General features: G+C 59.2%; 1 protein-coding gene across 3 annotated transcripts; it reads right to left on the bottom strand.

Moving 5' to 3' along the window:
- Window positions 1-1,821: 1,821 nt before the first annotated feature.
- ADAD2 (adenosine deaminase domain containing 2) lies at window positions 1,822-13,692 on the bottom strand. Of its 3 annotated transcripts, none has more exons than XM_039509698.1 (9): window positions 13,595-13,692; window positions 10,631-10,760; window positions 8,259-8,384; window positions 7,232-7,382; window positions 6,512-6,679; window positions 5,783-5,997; window positions 4,000-4,234; window positions 3,315-3,447; window positions 1,822-2,872 (listed from the first exon to the last, which is right to left on the bottom strand). In XM_039509698.1, exons 2-9 carry the CDS (start codon window positions 10,647-10,649, stop codon window positions 2,750-2,752), a joined length of 1,170 nt encoding a protein of 389 aa, XP_039365632.1. In that variant the 5' UTR covers window positions 10,650-10,760; window positions 13,595-13,692; the 3' UTR covers window positions 1,822-2,749. The 3 variants fall into 3 exon arrangements, with proteins under 3 accessions (XP_039365632.1, XP_039365633.1, XP_039365634.1); XM_039509699.1 differs by lacking the exon at window positions 13,595-13,692 and adding an exon at window positions 11,895-12,099; XM_039509700.1 differs by lacking the exon at window positions 13,595-13,692 and adding an exon at window positions 11,188-11,309.
- Window positions 13,693-19,249: the final 5,557 nt, after the last annotated feature.

The raw sequence follows: 19,249 nt of genomic DNA, 5'->3' as shown, positions 1-19,249 counted from the left end.
TAGTGACCTTTAAGGCTGTTTGCACCATTTGTGTCACTTGCGGGTCCCCCAGATAAGTTGCCCACTGTTGCCTTTTGCAGGCCCTTCTTTGGGGTGTATCCCATGGTCCTTTCTATCAACTCCTTTGTCCTATGAGTCCTACCAGGAATGTCCATTAGCCACAGGTGGGAGAGATAAGGATGACCTCAACTAACTACATGGGTCTGCACAAGGATTTTCCACGGCCATAGCTGGTTTGAGTTAAATATCCCATTGTAAAAACCCAAAACTTCCTGCAATAAAGGCATAGCTCATTTATAGTGGCTGGGGTTACTCAGCATGTTTCCTCATGACCCAACCTACCCGCCATCATTTTCCTAGTCTAAAGAAACCCATCGTATCTCATTCCTACTGTTCCTCCCATTGCTTTAGAGCCACCACGTTCCCCTCTCGGGACAGGGTGTCTCATTCCCACTTGCGCTGCCTGGAGCTGAACAGCAATTCTTGTGTGTACCCTTTTTCTCATTTAAAATATTTTTAAATATAACAAAGAGCAGGACCAGGGTGTGACAACCTGGGAATGTTCTTAATGTTTTCTCTGAAGACTGTGTGGGTGCCTCAGTTTCCCCTATGCAGTTCTTAAGTATCTAGGTGGTGGGATAAGGGTGTATGGTTGCTGCAGAGCAAAGGGCCAGTGAACATAAATGCCCGACCCTCTGTCTCCTAGCAACTGATGGCCTGGGCCCCTCCTCTGCAAAGTACCAACTGAAGGTGTTGAAGACCAAGAGATCAGGTGACCTCCTGGCCCGGAAAAGGCCAGAAAGGAGGGGCTGGAGGGGTTTTTCTGTTGGGAGCTGGCTGGGGATGGGCAGTGAGGGCAGACAGGGGTGTCTGGCTCGCTGGGCCCCAGAATGGACCCGGCTGAGGGGTCCGGTTCGCTGTTTTAGACCATGTTCCTGTCATCTAATAAACCTCAGTTTTACTGGCTGGCTGAGAGTCACAGCTGACTGCAAGGTGGGGGTGCAGGACCCTCTGGCTTCCCCAGGACCCTGCCTGGGCAGACTCACTGTGGGAAGCGCACGGAGGGGCAGAGGATGCTGAATACTCCAAGGAGAGACCCAGGAGGTGAAGCCGTGTGAGCTTCTTGCCCTGAAGACAGTCTGCTCCCAGGGAGAGGAGGCTCCCCAAAGTCCTGACTGGCGCTGTGGGGAGCAGTTCAAGAGCATCGCCCGGGGACTCTGTGACACAGGGACAGGAAGAAAAGTGTAGTTTCAGTCTCTGTGACACCTGAGCTAGATCCCCACCTTCCCCATCACCACAGCAGTGTTCCCGTCTGTCGGAGCCATGTGGAGTTTATTTTCTTCACATCCTACCCTCCACCTCCCAAGCGTCATATGATGCAGTCATAGGTGCTGACTCCAGGGGTGCTCCAGGGCTGGAGTACCCACGGATAAAAATTAGCAGGTGCTTAGGACCCACCAGCAGCCAGCTCCCCACCTCCTCCCACCTGCCAATGGCACCACCAATCAACCCTCCCTCCAGCTCCTCTTGCCACCACAGATCAGCTGTTCTGCAGCATGCAGGAGGCACTGGGAGGGAAGGGGAGGAGTGGGGACAGGGCACGCTCAGGAGGAAGCGGAAAGAGGTGGGGAAGAGGCGGGGTGGGGGTGATGCATTGAGGGAAGGGGTGGAGTGGGGGACAGCATCTGGGTTTGAGTGGGGGTTTTGCGCCCCCCAGGACAATTGGAAGCCGGCGCCTGTGGGTGCAGTGTTCTCAACGGTCTGTGCTTGGGGATCACACTAATTTCTGTGATCTGAAATCAGACTCATTAGGGCTGCAGATTAAAGAGTCACCCACCGGAAAGGGGAATTCAATTAATCCCAAACATGATATGAGCATTATGAGGTTAAATCCCAGTTCGGATCGATTTCCAAAGCCACTTCTGGTCATTTTCCTGCTGAGTTGGGATTGTTTGCCGAAGGAAAGGCTGGCTGTTTTTTTCCCATTAGGATGATGATGATAAAACTTTCTTAAGTAACACAACTCCGTAATAATGAGCCAGTGCTGAGTGAAACAGGTTTGAATAGGTCAGAGGTGAAGGCAGTGGGAGAATCTTGTCCTAATTCAGAGTCATCACATTTACCCTGCTCTGGAATGTGACTTTATATGGAACTGAAAGTGTCTTTTACCTCTTTGAGATGCAGGTTCTCTCTCTTTCCCGAAGGCCGCTTGGTCACATAACTTTGTTTGACAAAATGTAGTTCAGGTCTATAGGGGACGTAGAGATTTTATTCCTTAGATGGACACACTTCAGACGGGCAGCAGACACACTGGAAAGGGCTCGAAGAGCCACAAGAATGATTCCAGGGCTGGAAAATCTGCCTGAGAGCGAGTGAGTGAGTGAAACTAAAAGCAGCTCAATCTAGGTAACAGAGGAGTGTAATTAACCGCTGGACAAGGCTGATACAGAGGGAGAAATTCTGGGCTAAATGCACCGGCACTAACCCATCCGTGAAAGCAGGTTGGCAGCTGCTCTGCGCCAAGAGGGCTGAACCAGCGGGAGCAACTCCGGGCAATCGACAGCCCTCGCAATTCAAAGAAAAAATCAAATGAAAAGTGGGCATTTGCCCCCTCCCCCACACAGCATGGCAAACAGAGTTTAAAAGCCCTAACCCCAACTCCCAAAATTTGCAACAGTCTCTAGATTTTACTCCTTCCCCCGCCCCAGGGGCATTTCCAGGAGGCAGGTGGCCAGACCCCTCCCCGGGGCTATTTCACGGCATATCCTGTGAAGTTGTCCACCAGGTGCTTCTGAGGCCACTTGCCAAGCCCTTGGGAGGCCAGGTGAGCGAAGAGCTGTTCCTTGGCGCTCTGGTAAGACTCAGCCTGGCTCTAAAGAGGGAGAAAGAGGCACAGTGTGAACTGGCCGGGGCACGGCGGGGCTAGCGGACTCGAGCAAAAGGGTTTAGGCCTCGCAGTCAGACAGGGGTGAGAATCAGCCCCATGTCACAGAGCCGGAACTGGGGGCGGGGGAACGGGGACTGAGGCATAAACTGGGGAAGTGATCTACTAAAGTCACATGCAGAGTTAGTGGCAGATGGGGGAAGGACTCCTGGGTTCTGTTCCCAAGTCCCCATCCCCCTTCTCCTAACCACTAGACCCCTCTCCCCCCTCCCAGAGCTGGGAGCAGAACCCAGGAGTCCGGACTCCTACCATTCTTCCTGACATACCCACATCCCCACCCTCCAGTGTCTTCCCTTCAACACTAGGCAGCACCCCCCTCCAACCCATATAACATGCCCCACTCCCACCCCTGCCCCCCGCAGCGCCCAACCTTGGCTCGGTGGTAAGTGGGCAGCGCCAGCAGGGCATTCCTGTTCATCTGCTGCGCCACCTCCCTGAAGTATCGCAGCATGGCGGCTTTGCAGATCTGGCTGGGGAAGACCTGGTCCTCTGCGGTGGGGTTCCTGGGGGGGGAGACACTCAGAGGGGGTAAGGGCAGCTCGAGCTGCTGATCAACAGCCGTGGGTGCTAGTGACTCGGCTTTATCCACAGACTGGGGACAGACACGCCTCGGCCCCAGTGCCCCACCACCCGCCCACCCATCCGCAGCCAGCCATGGAGGGGCCAGTTACCACCGGCGCCTCGGCTGTTCTCTGCCATTAGGAACGGAGACGCTCATGTCACACACTGGGCGAACACCCAGCTGCAGCCGCACTGGAGGGTGAACCAGGCTCCAGTGCTCATTTCCGGAGCCCCCCCAGCTCCAGGAAGGGGGCTTAGATGGGGGGACTGCAGGAGGCAGAGACACCATCTGGGGGGAGCCCACGCACTGTGTTCATGGGGGAGCCTGGCTTCGGAGAGCAGCCCCCGGGGTACAACCCCCATCCCCGTCCACTGGGAACCATCCCCCAGCATCCCCCATCCTGCTGGCACTAGAGGACCACTCAGGGGACCCAGAGGACCCAGAGATAAATTCCACCCCCCCCCCGAACTGTGATCCCCGCCCCCCCACTCACTTCGGCACTAGCAGCCCAGTGGTGCCGTCCACCTGCTCTGGGGCTGCGTCCCCGCGGCACCAGTTGAGGCTCAGGCTGCTGCACTCGGCGCTGGAGCTGAGGGGGCTGACGTGGGGTCCCAGGAAGAAGGAGACTTGGTGCTGGGCATAGGGGGCTGGCAGGCCGGCCTCGGGGCCCAGCTGCAGCCGCTCGTGGATGACCCAGTTCAGGGCGAGCTGGGTGGGGCTGGGGTCCGCTGGGCAGGGGAAGGAGAGAGATGGAGGCAGCTGCGAGGCCATTGAAGCATGACCCCTTCCAAGTCACTGAGCCCCCTGCCCTGCTCCCTGTGGCACAGCGCCCCCTTGTGCCATGCTGGCGTCCGCGCTGTGCAGGGAGAGCGCCCCCTGCTGGGCCCCTGCCCCCTCCCTCCCTGCAGCACAGCGCCCCCCTGTGCCATGCTGGCGTCAGCGCTGTGCAGGGAGAGCGCCCCCTGCTTACCCCCTGCCCCCTCCCTGAGCCCCCCGCCAGACGGCACAGCGCCCCCTGCTGAGCCCCCCACTCCACAGATCCTCTCCCGAGCACACCCCCCCACTCCCCCAGCACGGTGCCCCCATCGAGCCCCCTCCATGCTCTGCTCCCTGCTGCACACTGCCCCTACTGAGCCCCCCGCCCAGCGGCACAGCACCCCCTTGTGCCATGCTGGCATCAGTGCTGTGCAGAGAAAGCGCCCCCTGCTGGGCCCCTGCCCCCCCTCCCTCCCTGCTGCACAGTGCCCCCTGCTGAGCCCCCCACTCCACAGATCCTTTCCCGGGGACACACCCCCACTCCCCCAGCACGGTGCCCCCATCGAGCCCCCTCCATGCTCTCCTCCCTGCTGCACACTGCCCCTACTGAACCCCCCGCCCAGCGGCACAGCACCCCCTTGTTCCATGCTGGCATATGTGCTGTTCAGAGAAAGCGCCCCCTGCTGGGCCCCTGCCCCCCCTCCCTCCCTGCGGCACAGCGCCCCCTGCTGAGCCCCCCATTCCACAGATCCTCTCCCGAGCACACACCCCCACTCCCCCAGCATGGTGCCCCCATCGAGCCCCCTCCATGCTCTGCTCCCTGCTGCACAGTGCCCCTACTGAACCCCCCTGCACCACTGTGCTCCCCACTCGCCCCCACCACCACTCCCTGCAGCCTGGCACTGCTACTGACCCCCTGTGACGAAGTGGGACTGTTCGTACTGGGGGCTGGGAATGCTGGGTGCAGGCCCCTAAGTATCTAGCAAAGCAGAAGGCCGAATGCCTGACACTCTGTCTCCTAGCAACTGGTGTGCCCAGTCCCTCTGCTGCTGCCCCCCGTGTGCCCGAGCACCTCCCCTGCAAAGGTGCATCTAAAGGTGTTGGAGAGAAAGGGGTCAGGTGACCTCCTGGCCCGGGAAAGAAGTTGAGCAGAGAGGAGGGGCCGGAGGGGGTTGGGCAGACGAGCTGGCTGGGGATAAGAGGGGAGGCAGAGAGAGAGGGCTCTGATCCCCGATGGGGGCTGTGGGGCTCCTGGGGGCCCCGAGATGGATCTAACAGGGGGGATCCTGTTATCTGTGCCTGCAAGACCTGTGTTGGACTGTATTCCCGTCGTCTAAATAAACCTTCTGCTTTACTGGCTGGCTGAGAGTCCTTGTGAATCGGCAGGGAGCCCGGGGGTGCAGGGCCTGACTCCCCTACACTCCGTGACACCCCCCCCCGCATTACACCTCCCCACTGACCCCCTGCAGCACAGCACCCCCCCACTCAGCCCTCCTGCCCACGGTAGCCTCAGTTCTCACCTAGGATGATGCTGGAGAGGTACAGCGGCTCCATGAAGTGGCTGAGGAGCGCCCCCTGCAGGCCCAGCACGCTCCAGCGGCTCAGCTTGTCGCTGCCGGAGGCGCAGCAGACGCAGGCGGCCAGCAGGCTTGCGGGGCAGCTGGGGACGGGCATCAGCGTGCCCTTGGCATGGACGTAGAGGCTGACCGAGGGCTTTCTCCCAGGGAACGGGATGCTGCAGTGAGCAGGGCGGGGGGACGGGCACGGCGGGTCAGAGGGGGGCAGGGGACAGGGCCATTGGGTTGGGGGCAGCTTGGGGTTTATCAGCCACTAGAAAAAGGGCTGATTTCTAGGGAGAAAAGACAAACAGTCCCCAGCCCCACGACAGCACCCCCCAGCATCAACCCACGCCTCTGCCCCTCAGCAGATCCTCACCATCCTCAGCACCACACCCCCAGCACCTCCCTGCCACCCTACTGCCCCACATCTCTGTCCCTCAGCTCCACCCCACTGCCCCGCCACACCCTAGTACTACTCCCCATCTCTGCCATGCTCCTCTGCCCCATGGCAGCCCCCTGCCCCCTAGCTCTCTCCCACTCCTCTGCCTCCATCACCGCACTGTTGATCCCCAGCTCTAACCCCCCCAGCCCACCCTCCTACAGCAATGCCACCCCACACCTGTGTCCCATGGCACTCCCCAGCACCGCCCCACAGCCTCGACCCTTCTGCCCCCCAGTCCCCACACTCACAGGAAGTTCTCGGAGGCCCCTGTGGGCACGTGGCTCAGATACAGATGCACAAAGACCTTCGGCTTGAGGGCCAGCAGCCCCCCCTCTGCTGAGGGCTGGAAGATGCATTTCTCCCGGTCCGCTGGCTCCTTCAGGCTGCACCACAGCAGCAGCTGTTTGTACAGGTACCTGCCGGGCGGGGGAGGGAAGCAGAGATCACCCATCGCCGCCGGGACTGGTCCCACAAGAGCTCGGCCCCCTGCCCCCATCCCCACACAGGACCGGACTGATCTCCCCAACCTTCACATCCACCCATAAAACCCCCTCAATGGGACATACGACTAGATCCCGTTCGCTGCCCCCATCAATTTCAAACCCAGCACTCGTCACCCCGACTTCTCCAGCCCATAGAACACCCTAAATTCATCTCCTCCCGCAAGGACTCGTCCATCCTGTCCATACAGCGGGTTACAGAAGGGGAGCTAGGAGGCAGGACTATACGCAGGTCTGGGAGGGGAGTGGGATCTAGTAGTTAGAGCAGGGGGGCTGGGAGTTAGGGTCTGATTCCTGCTACGGGAGGGAGTCTCCTATTATAACTGCTAGGCTCCAGCCTCGATAAGGAGGATCGGGCCCCTCCCTGACTGTTATGGGCTGGCTCCTCCAGACCCCATTGGCCCCGCCCCATCTCTAGCCCGTCCAGCCAGCCTCACATTGCAGCTTAGTGACCAGAGCACATCTCACCTCTGCAGCGCCCGGCGAGCCACCACCAGGCCGTGCATGTCATGGAGCCGCCAGCCTCTGAAATCCAGCCAGCCACCGTAGCAGGTCTCGCCAGTGCCCAGCGCCACCAGCTCAAAGCTCTCCCTGCAACCCTGCTGCGTGTCCATCACCTCTGCAGGGCAGGGAAGGGTTAAGCCACAGCGCTGGGGCACCAGGAGGACAAAGACTGAGGAGGGAGGGTGGAGGCAGCGGGGCCAGGGGTAACCTGCCCTCATCACTGCCCCAGCCTCAAACTACTGTGACTCCTCCAGTTTAGTGATCAGAGCCGGGGGGCTGGGAGCCAGGACTCCTGGGTTCTATCCCCAGCTCAGGGAGGGGAGTGGGCTCTAATGGTTAAAGAGGGGAGGGGGCTGGGAGCCAGGACTCCTGGGTTCTATCCCCAGCTCAGGGAGGGGAGTGGGCTCTAATGGTTAAAGAGGGGAGGGGGCTGGGAGCCAGGACTCCTGGGTTCTCTCCCCAGCTCAGGGAGGGGAGTGGACTCTAATGGTTAAAGAGCGGAGGGGGCTGGGATCCAGGACTCCTGGGTTCTATTCCTGGTTCTGGGACTTCTGCATCACTTAGAATTTGGGAGAAGGAAGTGGGCAGGTTTCCTAGCTTATATTCCTGGCTCCGACCCTTAAATGACACTCCCTTCTGAAAACTGGGGAGAGAACCCAGGAGTCCTGGCTCCAAGCACCAGGGAACGCACCAACCCATCTATGATCAGCCACCCATTTGTTCTTTCATCTGTGGAGGGTTCTCCCCAGTCCATAGACCCCAACCTCCCACCCCACAGGGCTGGATGCATCTCCCCTGCCGGGGAGAGCACCACCTCTGTCCAACACACACCACAGTGCAGCCTGGGTCAGACCCCTGCAGGCCATCTGCCGCCTGGCTGCATCTGCTCAATGGCTTCCTTCAAGGGGAAGGGTGAGCTTCTCCTGCAGCCATCCAGCCTTGTGGGGTAGTGGGGGGGCTGGCAGGGCCTGGCCAGCCAGATGCAGCTCACCTCGCTCCAGGATGAAGGCTGCCACACTGCTCTTACAGCTCCAGTACTGCGGGTCCCCTGCCAGGAGCCGGTCGAAGGTGTCGCTGGTGAGGGCCGCACAACGATGCACGAGGGAGAACTCGTTTTCTGCAGTAGGGAGACGGGGAGTGTGAAGAAAGCAGATCTGGTCCTTGGGCATTGAGGAACTCTGCCCAGATGCTGCGGTGATGGGCATCAGTGTAACCCCCTTATGCCAAGCGGGGGTCAGATCGGGCACACGGGGGAGGGGGAGCAGTGCGACGGAGTGAGACTGGCCACACGGCGGGCAGCAGCAGAGGGACTGGGCACACCAGGGGGAGCAGTGCGACGGGGTCAGACCAGGCACGCAGGGAGCTGGGGGGGAGCGGTGCGACGGGGTCAGACCGGGCACAGGGAGCGGGGGGGGGAGCGGTGCGACGGGTCAGACCGGGCACGCAGGGAGCTGGGGGTGGGGAAGCGGTGCGACGGGTCAGACCGGGCACGCGGGAGCTGGTGGGGAGCAGTGCGACAGGGTCAGACCGGGCACGCGGGAGCTGGGGGAGCGGTGCGACGGGGTCAGACCGGGCGGGAGCTGGGGGAGCGGTGCGGCGGGGTCAGACCGGGCACGCGGGAGCTGGGGAGCGGTGCGACGGGTCAGACCGGGCACGCGGGAGCTGGGAGGCGGTGCGACGGGGTCGGGCACGCGGGAGCTGGGGAGCGGTGCGCCGGGGCCAGACCGGGCACACCGGGAGCTGGGGGGGGAGCGGTGCGACGCGGTCAGACCGCACGCGGGAGCTGGGGAGCGGTGCGGCGGGGTCAGACTGGGCACGCAGGGAGCTGGGCAGGAGAGAGCGGTGCGACGGGGTCAGACTGGGCACGCAGGGAGCTGGGGAGCGGTGCGACGGGGTCAGACCGGGCACGCAGGGAGCTGGGGAGCGGTGCGACGGGTCAGACCGGGCACGCGGGAGCTGGGGGAGCGGTGCGACGGGGTCAGACCGGGCACGCGGGAGCTGGGGGAGCGGTGCGACGGGTCAGACCGGGCACGCGGGAGCTGGGAGCGGTGCGGGTCAGACCGGGCACGCGGGAGCTGGCGGGAGCGGTGCGACGGGTCAGACCGGGCACGCGGGAGCTGGGGGGCGGTGCGACGGGGTCAGACCGGGCACGCAGGGAGCTGGGGGAGGCGGTGCGACGGGGTCAGACCGGGCACGCAGGGAGCTGGGGGAGCGGTGCGACGGGTCAGACCGGGCACGCAGGGAGCTGGGGGAGCGGTGCGACGGGTCAGACCGCACGCGGGAGCTGGGGGAGCGGTGCGACGGGTCAGACCGGGCACGCGGGAGCTGGGGGAGCGGTGCGACGGGTCAGACCGGGCATGCAGGGAGCTGGGGGAGCGGTGCGACGGGTCAGACCGGGCACGCAGGGAGCTGGGGAGCGGCGACGGGTCAGACCGGGCACGCAGGGAGCTGGGGGAGCGGTGCGGCGGGTCAGACCAGGCACGCGGGAGCTGGCGGGAGCGGTGCGACGGGGTCAGACTGGGCACGCGGGAGCTGGGAGCGGTGCGGCGGGGTCAGACCGGGCACGCGGGGAGCTGGCGGGGGGGGGGGGGAGCGGTGCGACGGGGTCAGACCAGGCACACAGTTTGTGGGGTGGCCCCATGGAGATCTGGGAGAGGGGAAATCACGAGCAGAGCACAGAAGCATGTGGCATGACAGGCCAGAGGAGAAGGCCTGGGAGAGGGCAGGGGTCAGAGCGACGCAATGGGGTTGGACGGGGCACGTGGCGTGGGAAGCACCGTGATGGGACCAGACAGGGATGCCCAGGCCTGGGCACGGCTGGGGGAGATGAGTTAGGGGAACCCCCAGGACTGGGCCCAGTGGGGCCAGACAGGGCTGCCCGGGGGCACCAGCCTCTTGCCTGTGACCCGAGGTCTCAGGAAATAGGCCTCTAGCCACTGCTCTGAGGCTACAGGACAAGAGAGAAAGTGCTGCCAGTCCCAAGAGGCAGGAGGAGCGGTCGCTTTAGGGAGCACCACAGCATCCCCTGCACAAGGTAGGACCCCGGGTTCTATTCCCCGGTTCTGGGAGGGGAGTGGGGTCTAGTGGTTAGAGCAGGGGGCTGGGAACCAGGATTCTGCTGGGGTTCTATTCCCCAGTTCTCAGAGGGGCGCGGGGGGTCTAGTGCTTACAGCAGGAGATCGGGGGGAGGCTGGGAACCAGGATGCCTGGGTTCTACTCCCAGCTTAGCCACTAACTCCCTAGAGATTAAAGATCTTTGATGCTCAGCATTATCAGCACAGGCTGGGGGCTCTGGGGTCCCCACCTGGCTTTATGGGGCCAGCTGCCCAGTGCTGCTCTGCTCAGCGTGACCTTCACACTCACCTGCGTTCCCGGTCTCCATGCGGAGCAGCTGGCCGGGGAGCACTGGATGCACTGAGCAGCACCCTGGGGTTTCTGGCACACGTCCTCAGGAACGGCCACTCACAGGGCGGAATGGGCCCAGACAAGGGCTCTGCAGGGGGATGGATATTGGCACAGGGTAGCGGGAAATGCAGGCATGAGTCTCTCCAGCTAAACTCACTGCACCCCGTCCTCACTGCCCACCCCATACAAAGCCCTCCAGCCACCCCCTGTACCCCCACGCTAGACCATGCCATCCAGCCAGCCACACCCCCAGCCTCACCCTCCCCATGCCACACCATCCATTCAACCCCAGCCCTTTCTACCAACCCCACACTACGCTGTGATGTCACAACCTGCAGCCACACACCCGCCCCTGTCACCCACCATGGCTCCCCCCGCTTACTAACAGGGTCCACATCTCAGTCTCGCCTGGTTAAACTGTACTGGGAGCTCCCTGCGATGTGCCAGCCTGTTCCCAAACCACCAGGGGGGATGGCAGAGGCCCCCAGCGTCACGAGACCCCAGCAGGACCTCACCTTGCACCCGAAAGCAAAACCGTTCTTGTGGTTAGCAAGAAAAGCTCAAAAAATGTAACCGGAGCGTAACTGAGGCGACAATGCTGCCTGAGCCCATGGCTGCAAGAGGGGGGCTGCTCGGGATGTGACTGACGCTGCCTGAGTCTGCCGAGAGCCTGAGCCTGCCGAGAGCCTGAGCCCATGGCTGCAGGGAGGGAGCTGCTCGGGATGTGACTGACGCTGCCTGAGTCTGCCGAGAGCCTGAGCCCATGGCTGCAAGGGGGGAGCTGCTCGGGATGTGACTGACGCTGCCTGAGTCTGCCAAGAGCCTGAGCCTATCACTGAGTGTGGGGCAACTGCCTCAGCTTCACTGGGTGTTGACTCCCAGCCCTACTGCTCCAGGGGGCCTGGCCACGCCCACCCCCCTGAGAGCTGTGTTGGACAGGAGGGGGAGAGTGCCTGCCCACACCGCAGCTGCTGGGGGTAGTATGGCCCCCTGCAAGGGCTGTCAGCCCCGCCGCACCAGAGAAGAGAGGGCCTGCTGCCACTCCTGGGGATAGGGCCCCATACCAATGCCCCTGCCTCTCAGGGAAGGGAGCCTCACCCCTGTCACTTCAGGTGGGGCAGAGACACAGCAAGGGGGTCAGAGCCCAATGCCATGATGCACCCAGGACTCCGGACTGGCTTAATCTTGCCCTGATATTTGCTCAAGCCCAACCCATGCCCACCAGCTGCCCCCTGCACAGCAGCACCCCCTGGCCAGGAGGCGCAACCAGGAGAGCCGGGCTCAGGCCGGGGATCCTTCCCCTCCGAGTCCAGGGACTCCCACAGGGACAAGGGCTGGATCCAGAGTGAAGTCACCAGCGGGGGTTTTCCGGGACCATCTGGTGGAGCCCCCTCCATGCCAGCTGAAAGGAGCAAGAACCCAGCCATGGGTCAGACAGCAGAACAGGGAGTGCGGGGGCTGGGATGGGACCGGGATTAGATCTGGGGGAGATTAGGAGGTTAGAGCCAGGTGTGGGAAACAGAGTTAGCACCAGAGGGAAGAGGAGAGGAGGGGCAGGATTAGAGATGGATCCTGGGGAGGCAATTAGAGGAGGGGGCTAGGTTCATGGGGGCGGGTGGAGTAGAAGGTGGGATTAGTGCCAGAAACAGATTAGGGAAGGAGGTGGGATTAGAGGAGGGGGCAGGTTTATCACCAGGGTAAAGGGAACAGGGAGGGTTAGCAGGGGAGGAATCCGAGGAGGCAGGATTAGCGCCAGAGGCAAATTAGGGCAGGAGCTGAGATTACAAGCAGGGAGGGATTATTTATTCAGATTGGATAAATAACACTAGAGTCCAGCCCGCCTGTGGAGGGGGCAACACATTCACCCGCCCAGCTCTCGGGATCCTTGCTGGCTCCTTTCGTCTCTGAAGGCTAGAGGAGGAAAGCAGGTGGGCAGGGGGTCTAGAGGACAGAGGTGCTGGGGTAGATGTCGGGGGGGAGGGTCTAGGTCAGTGGTTTTCAACCCATGGTACCCAGCTCCCTGGGGGTCTGCAGAGTACGGCGGAGATTTCCAAAGCAGGCCGCACCTCCATTTGAAATGTTTTGGGGGTCCGCAAATGAAAAAGGTTGAAAAATCCCTGGGTGTTGGGGGATAGAGAGGGAGAGGGAGGGGGGGTCAGGGCAGGTGTTGGGGGGGTGTCTAAAAATGGAGGAAGTGGGGGGGCATGGTATTTGGGAGGGTCTAGAGGGAGTGCTGGGGGGGTCAGGGTAGGTGTTAGGAGGGGGTAGAGGCAGGGCTGGGGGCTAGAGGAGGGGGTGAGGGGATGGGGGCTAGAAGAGGGGAGAGGATGGGAGGTATTTGGAAGAAGGGAGCTAGAAGATGGGGTGGGAGGTATTTTGGGGTGGGGCTAGAAGAGGGGGAGGAATTTCAGGGGCAGGGACTAAAAGAGGGGGAGGAACCAAGGGGAGAGTTAGAAGACAAGGAGGATGGAAGGTATTTGGGCAGAGGGGGGCGAGAAAAGGGGGGATGGTATTGGAGGCAAGAGGCAAGAAGAGGGGGAGGCATGGGAGGTATTTGGGGGCAGGGGCTAGAAAAGGGGAGGGAGGTAGGTGGGTAGAAGACGTGGGAGGAATATGGGGCAGGGCTATAAGAGGGGAAGAATGGGAGGTATTTGGGGGTAGAAGAGGGGGAGGATGGGAGTTATGGGGGCAGGTGGGTAGAAGAGATGGGTGGATGGGGGTATTTGGGAGCAGGTGGGTAAAAGATGGGAAGGAATATGGGGGCAGAGGTAGAAGAGGGGGAGAATGGGAGGTATTTGGGGGTAGAATTGGGGAGGATGTCAGGAATTTGGGGCAGGGGCTAGAAGAGGAGGGCAGAGGGTAGAAGAGGGGGAGGAATTGGGGTGGGGGTGAACGCATTGGGGAGGGGGCCCACCGCCTTACCCTCTCGCGCTCCGGGCCGCTCCACGTGCTGCTCAAGAGCCGCCTTGGGGCCCCCTGACGCCGGACCCCGCCCTGGGAAGCTCCGCCCCTCCCGACACATCCAATAGGAAGAGGAGACAGAGCCCGACCAATTAGAGCGCAGGAAGAACGCGTCGCCCCGCCCGTGTCCTGCAGTGACCAGACCCCATAGACCAGGGCTGCAGCAGGGAGCGGGGTGCAGAGACACAGGATCTGGTGGCGCTTTGCGCAGCCACTGCTGTGATGAGTGGCTGAGTCTCAGCCTTGAGGCTGCTGTCACCCACCTCCCAGCTTCCCATCTTGTCCAGGGGGCGCCCCCCCTCCGCCGGAGGAATTTGTTTCCCTTGTAACCACTTTGTGTCCCGGACGCCTGGGTTCCGTGTAGCCGGTGGCCGTGGTTCTGCAGCAGGGGCCATGCTAATAAAATAATCTCTCGTACCAGACTCGGTCGATCCTTCCTGAGGACTTTATTCTGGTGACGGGGACCCTGATTTCCAGCCTTCCCTGGGGGAACCTTCCCAAATGGGCTCTCTGCTGCTGAGCCACAAGACCCTCCCACTCAGCACCAGCAGGGGCAGGGGTCCTGTGGGCTCTTCTGGTTTGGAGGGAAGTAAAAGGTGGCAGGTTTGTAGAAATTTTGGTGGTGCCCAGAACCTGTCCCCCCAAACTCTGCCCCCCACCTGCCTAAGGCTCTGGGAGGGAGTGAATGGGGGGCACGAGGACCCTGGGGCAGCAGACAGCAGTTGATGCCCGGGCGTAGTGTAGGATATTCAGTGCTTGCTTGTGCTGTGGGTGGAGAGGCGCCTCTTTCTCTCAGGCAGGGACGCAGCGGGACAGTGGGGGAGATGCGTGGGGGGGGGGCCTGCTCCAGGCAGGACCAGGGGAGAGACCCCATCCTGCAACTTCCTTTTGGGTCAGGACACCCAATTTGACCTATGCTGGTCTCCCCCTTGACATCTGTATAGTGGAGGCTAAAAGCACCTAAAAGACCAGATTTCACGGACAGTCCATGACGCGTTTTTCATGGCCATGAATCAGTAGGGCCCTACTTATTGCACATGAAAAGCAGGCAGTTTGGGGGTGTTGGGGCAGCGCTGGGGATCAACTTGCGGGGGCTCAGGCCACCCCAAAATTTGTCTTAGCCCTTCCCCCACCCCATAGCAGCTGCTGCTCCCCAAGAGTGGAGAGAATGTCAGCCGCTGGTGGGCGCCGAGCTCCAGCAGCGATGCAGGATTAAGCCGGGTGGGGGCCGGGGGACTCGAGAGCAGCCCCTGGCCTGTGTCCCCACTGGCCGGGCTGCACTACCAAGAGCAGGTGGAGGATCCGGACCGGGGCTGCCCACAGTGACCTGGACTGACCCACTCCAGCCAGGGCTCCTGGGCACTGCCCCCTGCGCTCGCTGCTTCCTGCTCCCTGCTCCCGACCCCGAGGCAGCACCGCGAACTGTCCTCCAAGTGGGCCAAGGAAGAGGTTCAGGGGTGGGGCCTTGTGGTGAGGGAGGGCTAAGGCTCAGCCCCCACGCCACACACATCTCAGCCTGCCCACCAGGAACACGCTGGTGCCACCCTGTAGGGTGACCAGACAGCAAGTGTGAAAAATCGGGGCAGGGCGTGGGGGGTTATAGGAGCCTATAGGAGAAAAAGACCCCAAAATCAGGACATCTGGTCACTCTATGCCCCTGCACTGGGGTAAAATTGGAGTAAGTTTTGTAGCTGGCGCCCACATGTCTGAGCGTACCCTGCTGGGAGCCTGCCTGGGTAGAACCTGGGCACCAGCTGGGTGCGGGGTCCCCTGGGAGAGGAGCTGGTGCCCAAGATGGGGCAGGGGGCTCTGGCGGAGAAAAAACAAGGGGGCAGAAATTGCAGGTTCTTGGTGCTTTGGAGCAGGAACTGCTAATGTCCTTTTATCCTCTCGAAGAGCTAATCCCACCCGAGCTCCCCAGCACTGAGGGGCGCACCCCTGGAAGGAGGCGCTGGGAGGCCTCTCTCAGGGTGGGCCATGGAGAGGGGACAAATGGGACCCCCCCCCGCTTCCTTGCTCTCTCCCTGGTGGGGGTGCAGCCCTGGTGGAGGTGCAGCCCTGGCAGTTCCTTTGCTCACTGCTGATGATTAGCACTAGAGTTGCCAACTTTCTGATCGCACAAAACCAAACACCCCACCCCCCCACTCACCCCATCCCCACCCCTGTGCTGGAGCAATGGTGCTGACCAAAGGCTCCCAGCAGAGCAGCGGAATTGGTTCATCAAGCAGCACCTGGTTCATGAAGCAGACACATCCCCAGCCACAAAGCCCCTGTGTCCCCCTCCACTACCTCACCAGCACACGGACTGTCAGCTACACCTGCCTTCCCGCTCCCATCCCATTGCCCCGACCCCTCAGAGCTCTCTGCCCCTCCCCCAGAGTCCTGTCTGCAGCCCCTGCCCAGCTCCAGGTCCCTATTTGCACCCCACTGCCTGCCTGACCCCCAGACACCCCCTCCTCCTTCTGCCAGCTGAGCGGGGAGAGCAAGGCACTTTGGAACCAGCAAGGGACAAGATGCTGCTCTTGGCCATGGAGCCAGGAAGAGGTCCCCAAGGCACTCTCAGCTCCTCAGACACATACAAAAGTGATGGGAGAGGCAGAGCCAGTGTCTGCCGGTGGGGAGCAGGGAGAGCCGGCACAGGGGGAAAACAAGCCCCCATTCTACCTCCCCCCCTCCCGCCAGCTGGCTACAGCCCTGGCATCACACGGGGAGATTAGCCACAGGCTTCAATGGGAGCTGGATTGGGCCTGGGGTATTCAGCCAGAACAGCTTAAAGAAAGAGCTGGGTCAGGAGGAGCCGCCCTGCTCCTGTTCACACCCCACTCGGGAGAATCCTGCAGGGGTGGAAAAGGAGGAACAGCAGCAAATTCTATTCAACTCCCTTCCCACCCAGGCATCCCCACCCCACCCCGGCCCCTCAACCCCAATCATCCCTGCAGAGCTCCCCTTCCCCATCCCCTTCTGTGTAGAAATCCCCCTTCTCCCATCCCACCTGGCTCCCCCATTGCAAACCTCTCTTTGGGCCTTGTAGAGCCTTCTCACCTCACAACCACTAGCATATTTAGCCACATCAAACCCCTGTGAAGCAGAGTTCTTACCCCAATCTACAGGAGGGGAACCAGGGCACAGAGAGACTAAGGTCACCCAGGACATCTGGGGCAAACTTCTGAGCTTGCCCACGGGTTAGGGTCCCAGGCAACACCCAGCGAGAGGAGGAGATGTCATCACCACCACCCTTGTGACTCTTAGTCCAGTGGGTGTGAACAGGAGCAGGGCTGAGCCTTCTGACTGCTCCAGCCCCCCATCTCTTGCCTTCTTAAAGTTGCTCCTCAAAGGGCTCCCTGCTACCCATGTGAATGATGGGGCGGGGGAACCATTACTTTCTGTTATGTATTGGTCATTCATATAAATTCCCTTCAAACATCCCCTCTTTCCCCTTAGTTATTTAATATCGAAATAGAATTCCCTCAGATCTTGATGGTTTTCTCTCATATTATCAAATGCATAGCGTGTGACCGATTTCTCTACAAATATCAATGATGGATATAAAATACTCCACAATTTTGCTCCACTTTCTCTCCAGTTATCTATTATTAATTTAATATGCCCTGAGATTTTTCTCTTTCTAATTATAAAATACTAACACAAAATCAGAGAACAGAAGGGTGAGCTGTCTGTCCGGTGCTAAGATATGGGATGTGGACCTGAGGCTGAAAAGGATCGTAACGGGAGCAGGAAAGAATCCGCTGATTGTCCTTCACGTGGGAACAAATGATACGGCTAGATTCTCGCTGGAACGTATCAAGGGAGACTATGCCAGACTGGGGAAGACACTTAAGGAAATTGAGGCTCCGGTGATCTCCAGTGGGCTTCTGCCTGTTCCTAAAGAAAGGCTACAAAGGAGTGACAAAATTATGGCGATCAACAGATGTCTCAGGCAGTGGTGCTATAAGGAGGGCTTTGGGGTGTATGGCCACTGGGAGGCATTCATGGACAGAGGACTGTTCTCTCAGGATGGACTTCACCTGAGGGAAATAGACTTCTAGGATGGAGGCTGGGAGGAGATGGTTGGGAGATGTCCAGGTAATTTCCACACCGGATTTTAACATTGAAAGTGAAGAAAACAAAGCAAGCAAGAAAGGATACTGTCGTGGATAGGAGAATGGACATACGGAGGAAGTGTAGTGTAGATACAATTCTAATAGGTGATACTGGCGGTAGAATGTCTGGGCCTAATTGGGTAAAGAATGCGAGTGAAGCCAGACGGTATAAATTAAGATGTTTGTACACCAATGCGAGGAGCCTAGGTAACAAAACGGAGAACTAGAGTTACTGGTGCAGGAAGCGAAACCGGATATTATAGGGATAACAGAAACATGGTGGAATAGTAGTCATGACTGGAGTACAGGTATTGAAGGGTATGTGCTGTTTAGGAAAGACAGAAATAAAGGCAAAGGTGGTGGAGTAGCATTGTATATTAATGATGAGGTTAACTGTAAAGAAATAAGAAGGGATGGAATGGATAAGACAGAGTCCGTCTGGGCAAAAATCACATTGGGGAAGAAAGCTACTAGAGCCTCCCCTAGGATAGTGCTTGGGGTGTGCTATAGACCGCCAGGATCTGATTTGGATATGAATAGAGACCTCTTTAATTTTTTTAATAAAGGAAATACTAATGGAAATTGTGTGATCATGGGAGACTTTAACTTCCCAGATATAGACTGGAGGACAAGTGCTAGTAATAATAATAGGGCTCAGATTTTCCTAGATGTGATAGCTGATGGATTCCTTCACCAAGTAGTTGCTGAACCAACAAGAGGGGATGCCATTTTAGATTTGGTTTTGGTGAGTAGTGAGGACCTCATAGAAGAAATGGTTGTAGGGGACAACCTTGGTTCGAGCGATCATGAGCTAATTCAGTTTAAACTAGATGGAAGGATAAACAAAAATAGATCTGTGACTAGGGTTTTTTATTTCAAAAGGGCTCACTTTAAAAAATTAAGGAAATTAATTAGGGAAGTGGATTGGACTGAAGAACTTGGGGATCTAAAGGTGGAGGATGCCTGGAATTACTTCAAGTCAAAGTTGCAGAAACTATCAGAAGCCTGCATCCCAAGAAAGGGGAAAAAATTCATAGGCAGGAATTGTAGACCAAGATGGATGAGCAAGCATCTCAGAGAGGTGATTAAGAAAAAGCAGAAAGCCTACAAGGAGTGGAAGATGGGAGGGATTAGCAAGGAAAGCTACCTTATTGAGGTCAGAACATGTAGGGATAAAGTGAGAAAGGCCAAAAGCCATGTAGAGTTGGACCTTGCAAAGGGAATTAAAACCAATAGTAAAAGGTTCTATAGCCATATAAATAAGAAGAAAACAAAGAAAGAAGAAGTGGAACCACTAAACACTGAGGATGGAGTGGAGGTTAAGGATAATCTAGGCATGTCCCAATATCTAAACTAATACTTTGCCTCAGTCTTAATGAAGCTAATGAGGAGCTTAGGAATAATGGTAGGATGACAAATGGGAATGAGGATATGAAGGTAGATATTACCACATCCGAGGTAGAAGCCAAACTGAAACAGCTTAATGGGACGAAATCAGAGGGCTCAGATAATCTTC

The sequence above is a fragment of the Mauremys reevesii genome, linkage group 22, assembly GCF_016161935.1.
Source record: "Mauremys reevesii isolate NIE-2019 linkage group 22, ASM1616193v1, whole genome shotgun sequence".
Lineage (NCBI taxonomy): Eukaryota > Metazoa > Chordata > Testudines > Geoemydidae > Mauremys > Mauremys reevesii.
This window is presented reverse-complemented; position numbering and strand designations above follow the sequence as displayed.

What these genes read in the sequence shown, in the direction of transcription:
- ADAD2 (XM_039509698.1), bottom strand. An exon ending in AGCCTTCATCCTGGAGCGAG is followed by an intron (nt 7,383 to 8,258) that starts GTGAGCTGCATC and finishes CCTGCCCTGCAG; the next exon opens with AGGTGATGGACACGCAGCAG. An exon ending in CCACTTACCACCGAGCCAAG is followed by an intron (nt 2,873 to 3,314) that starts GTTGGGCGCTGC and finishes CTCCCTCTTTAG; the next exon opens with AGCCAGGCTGAGTCTTACCA.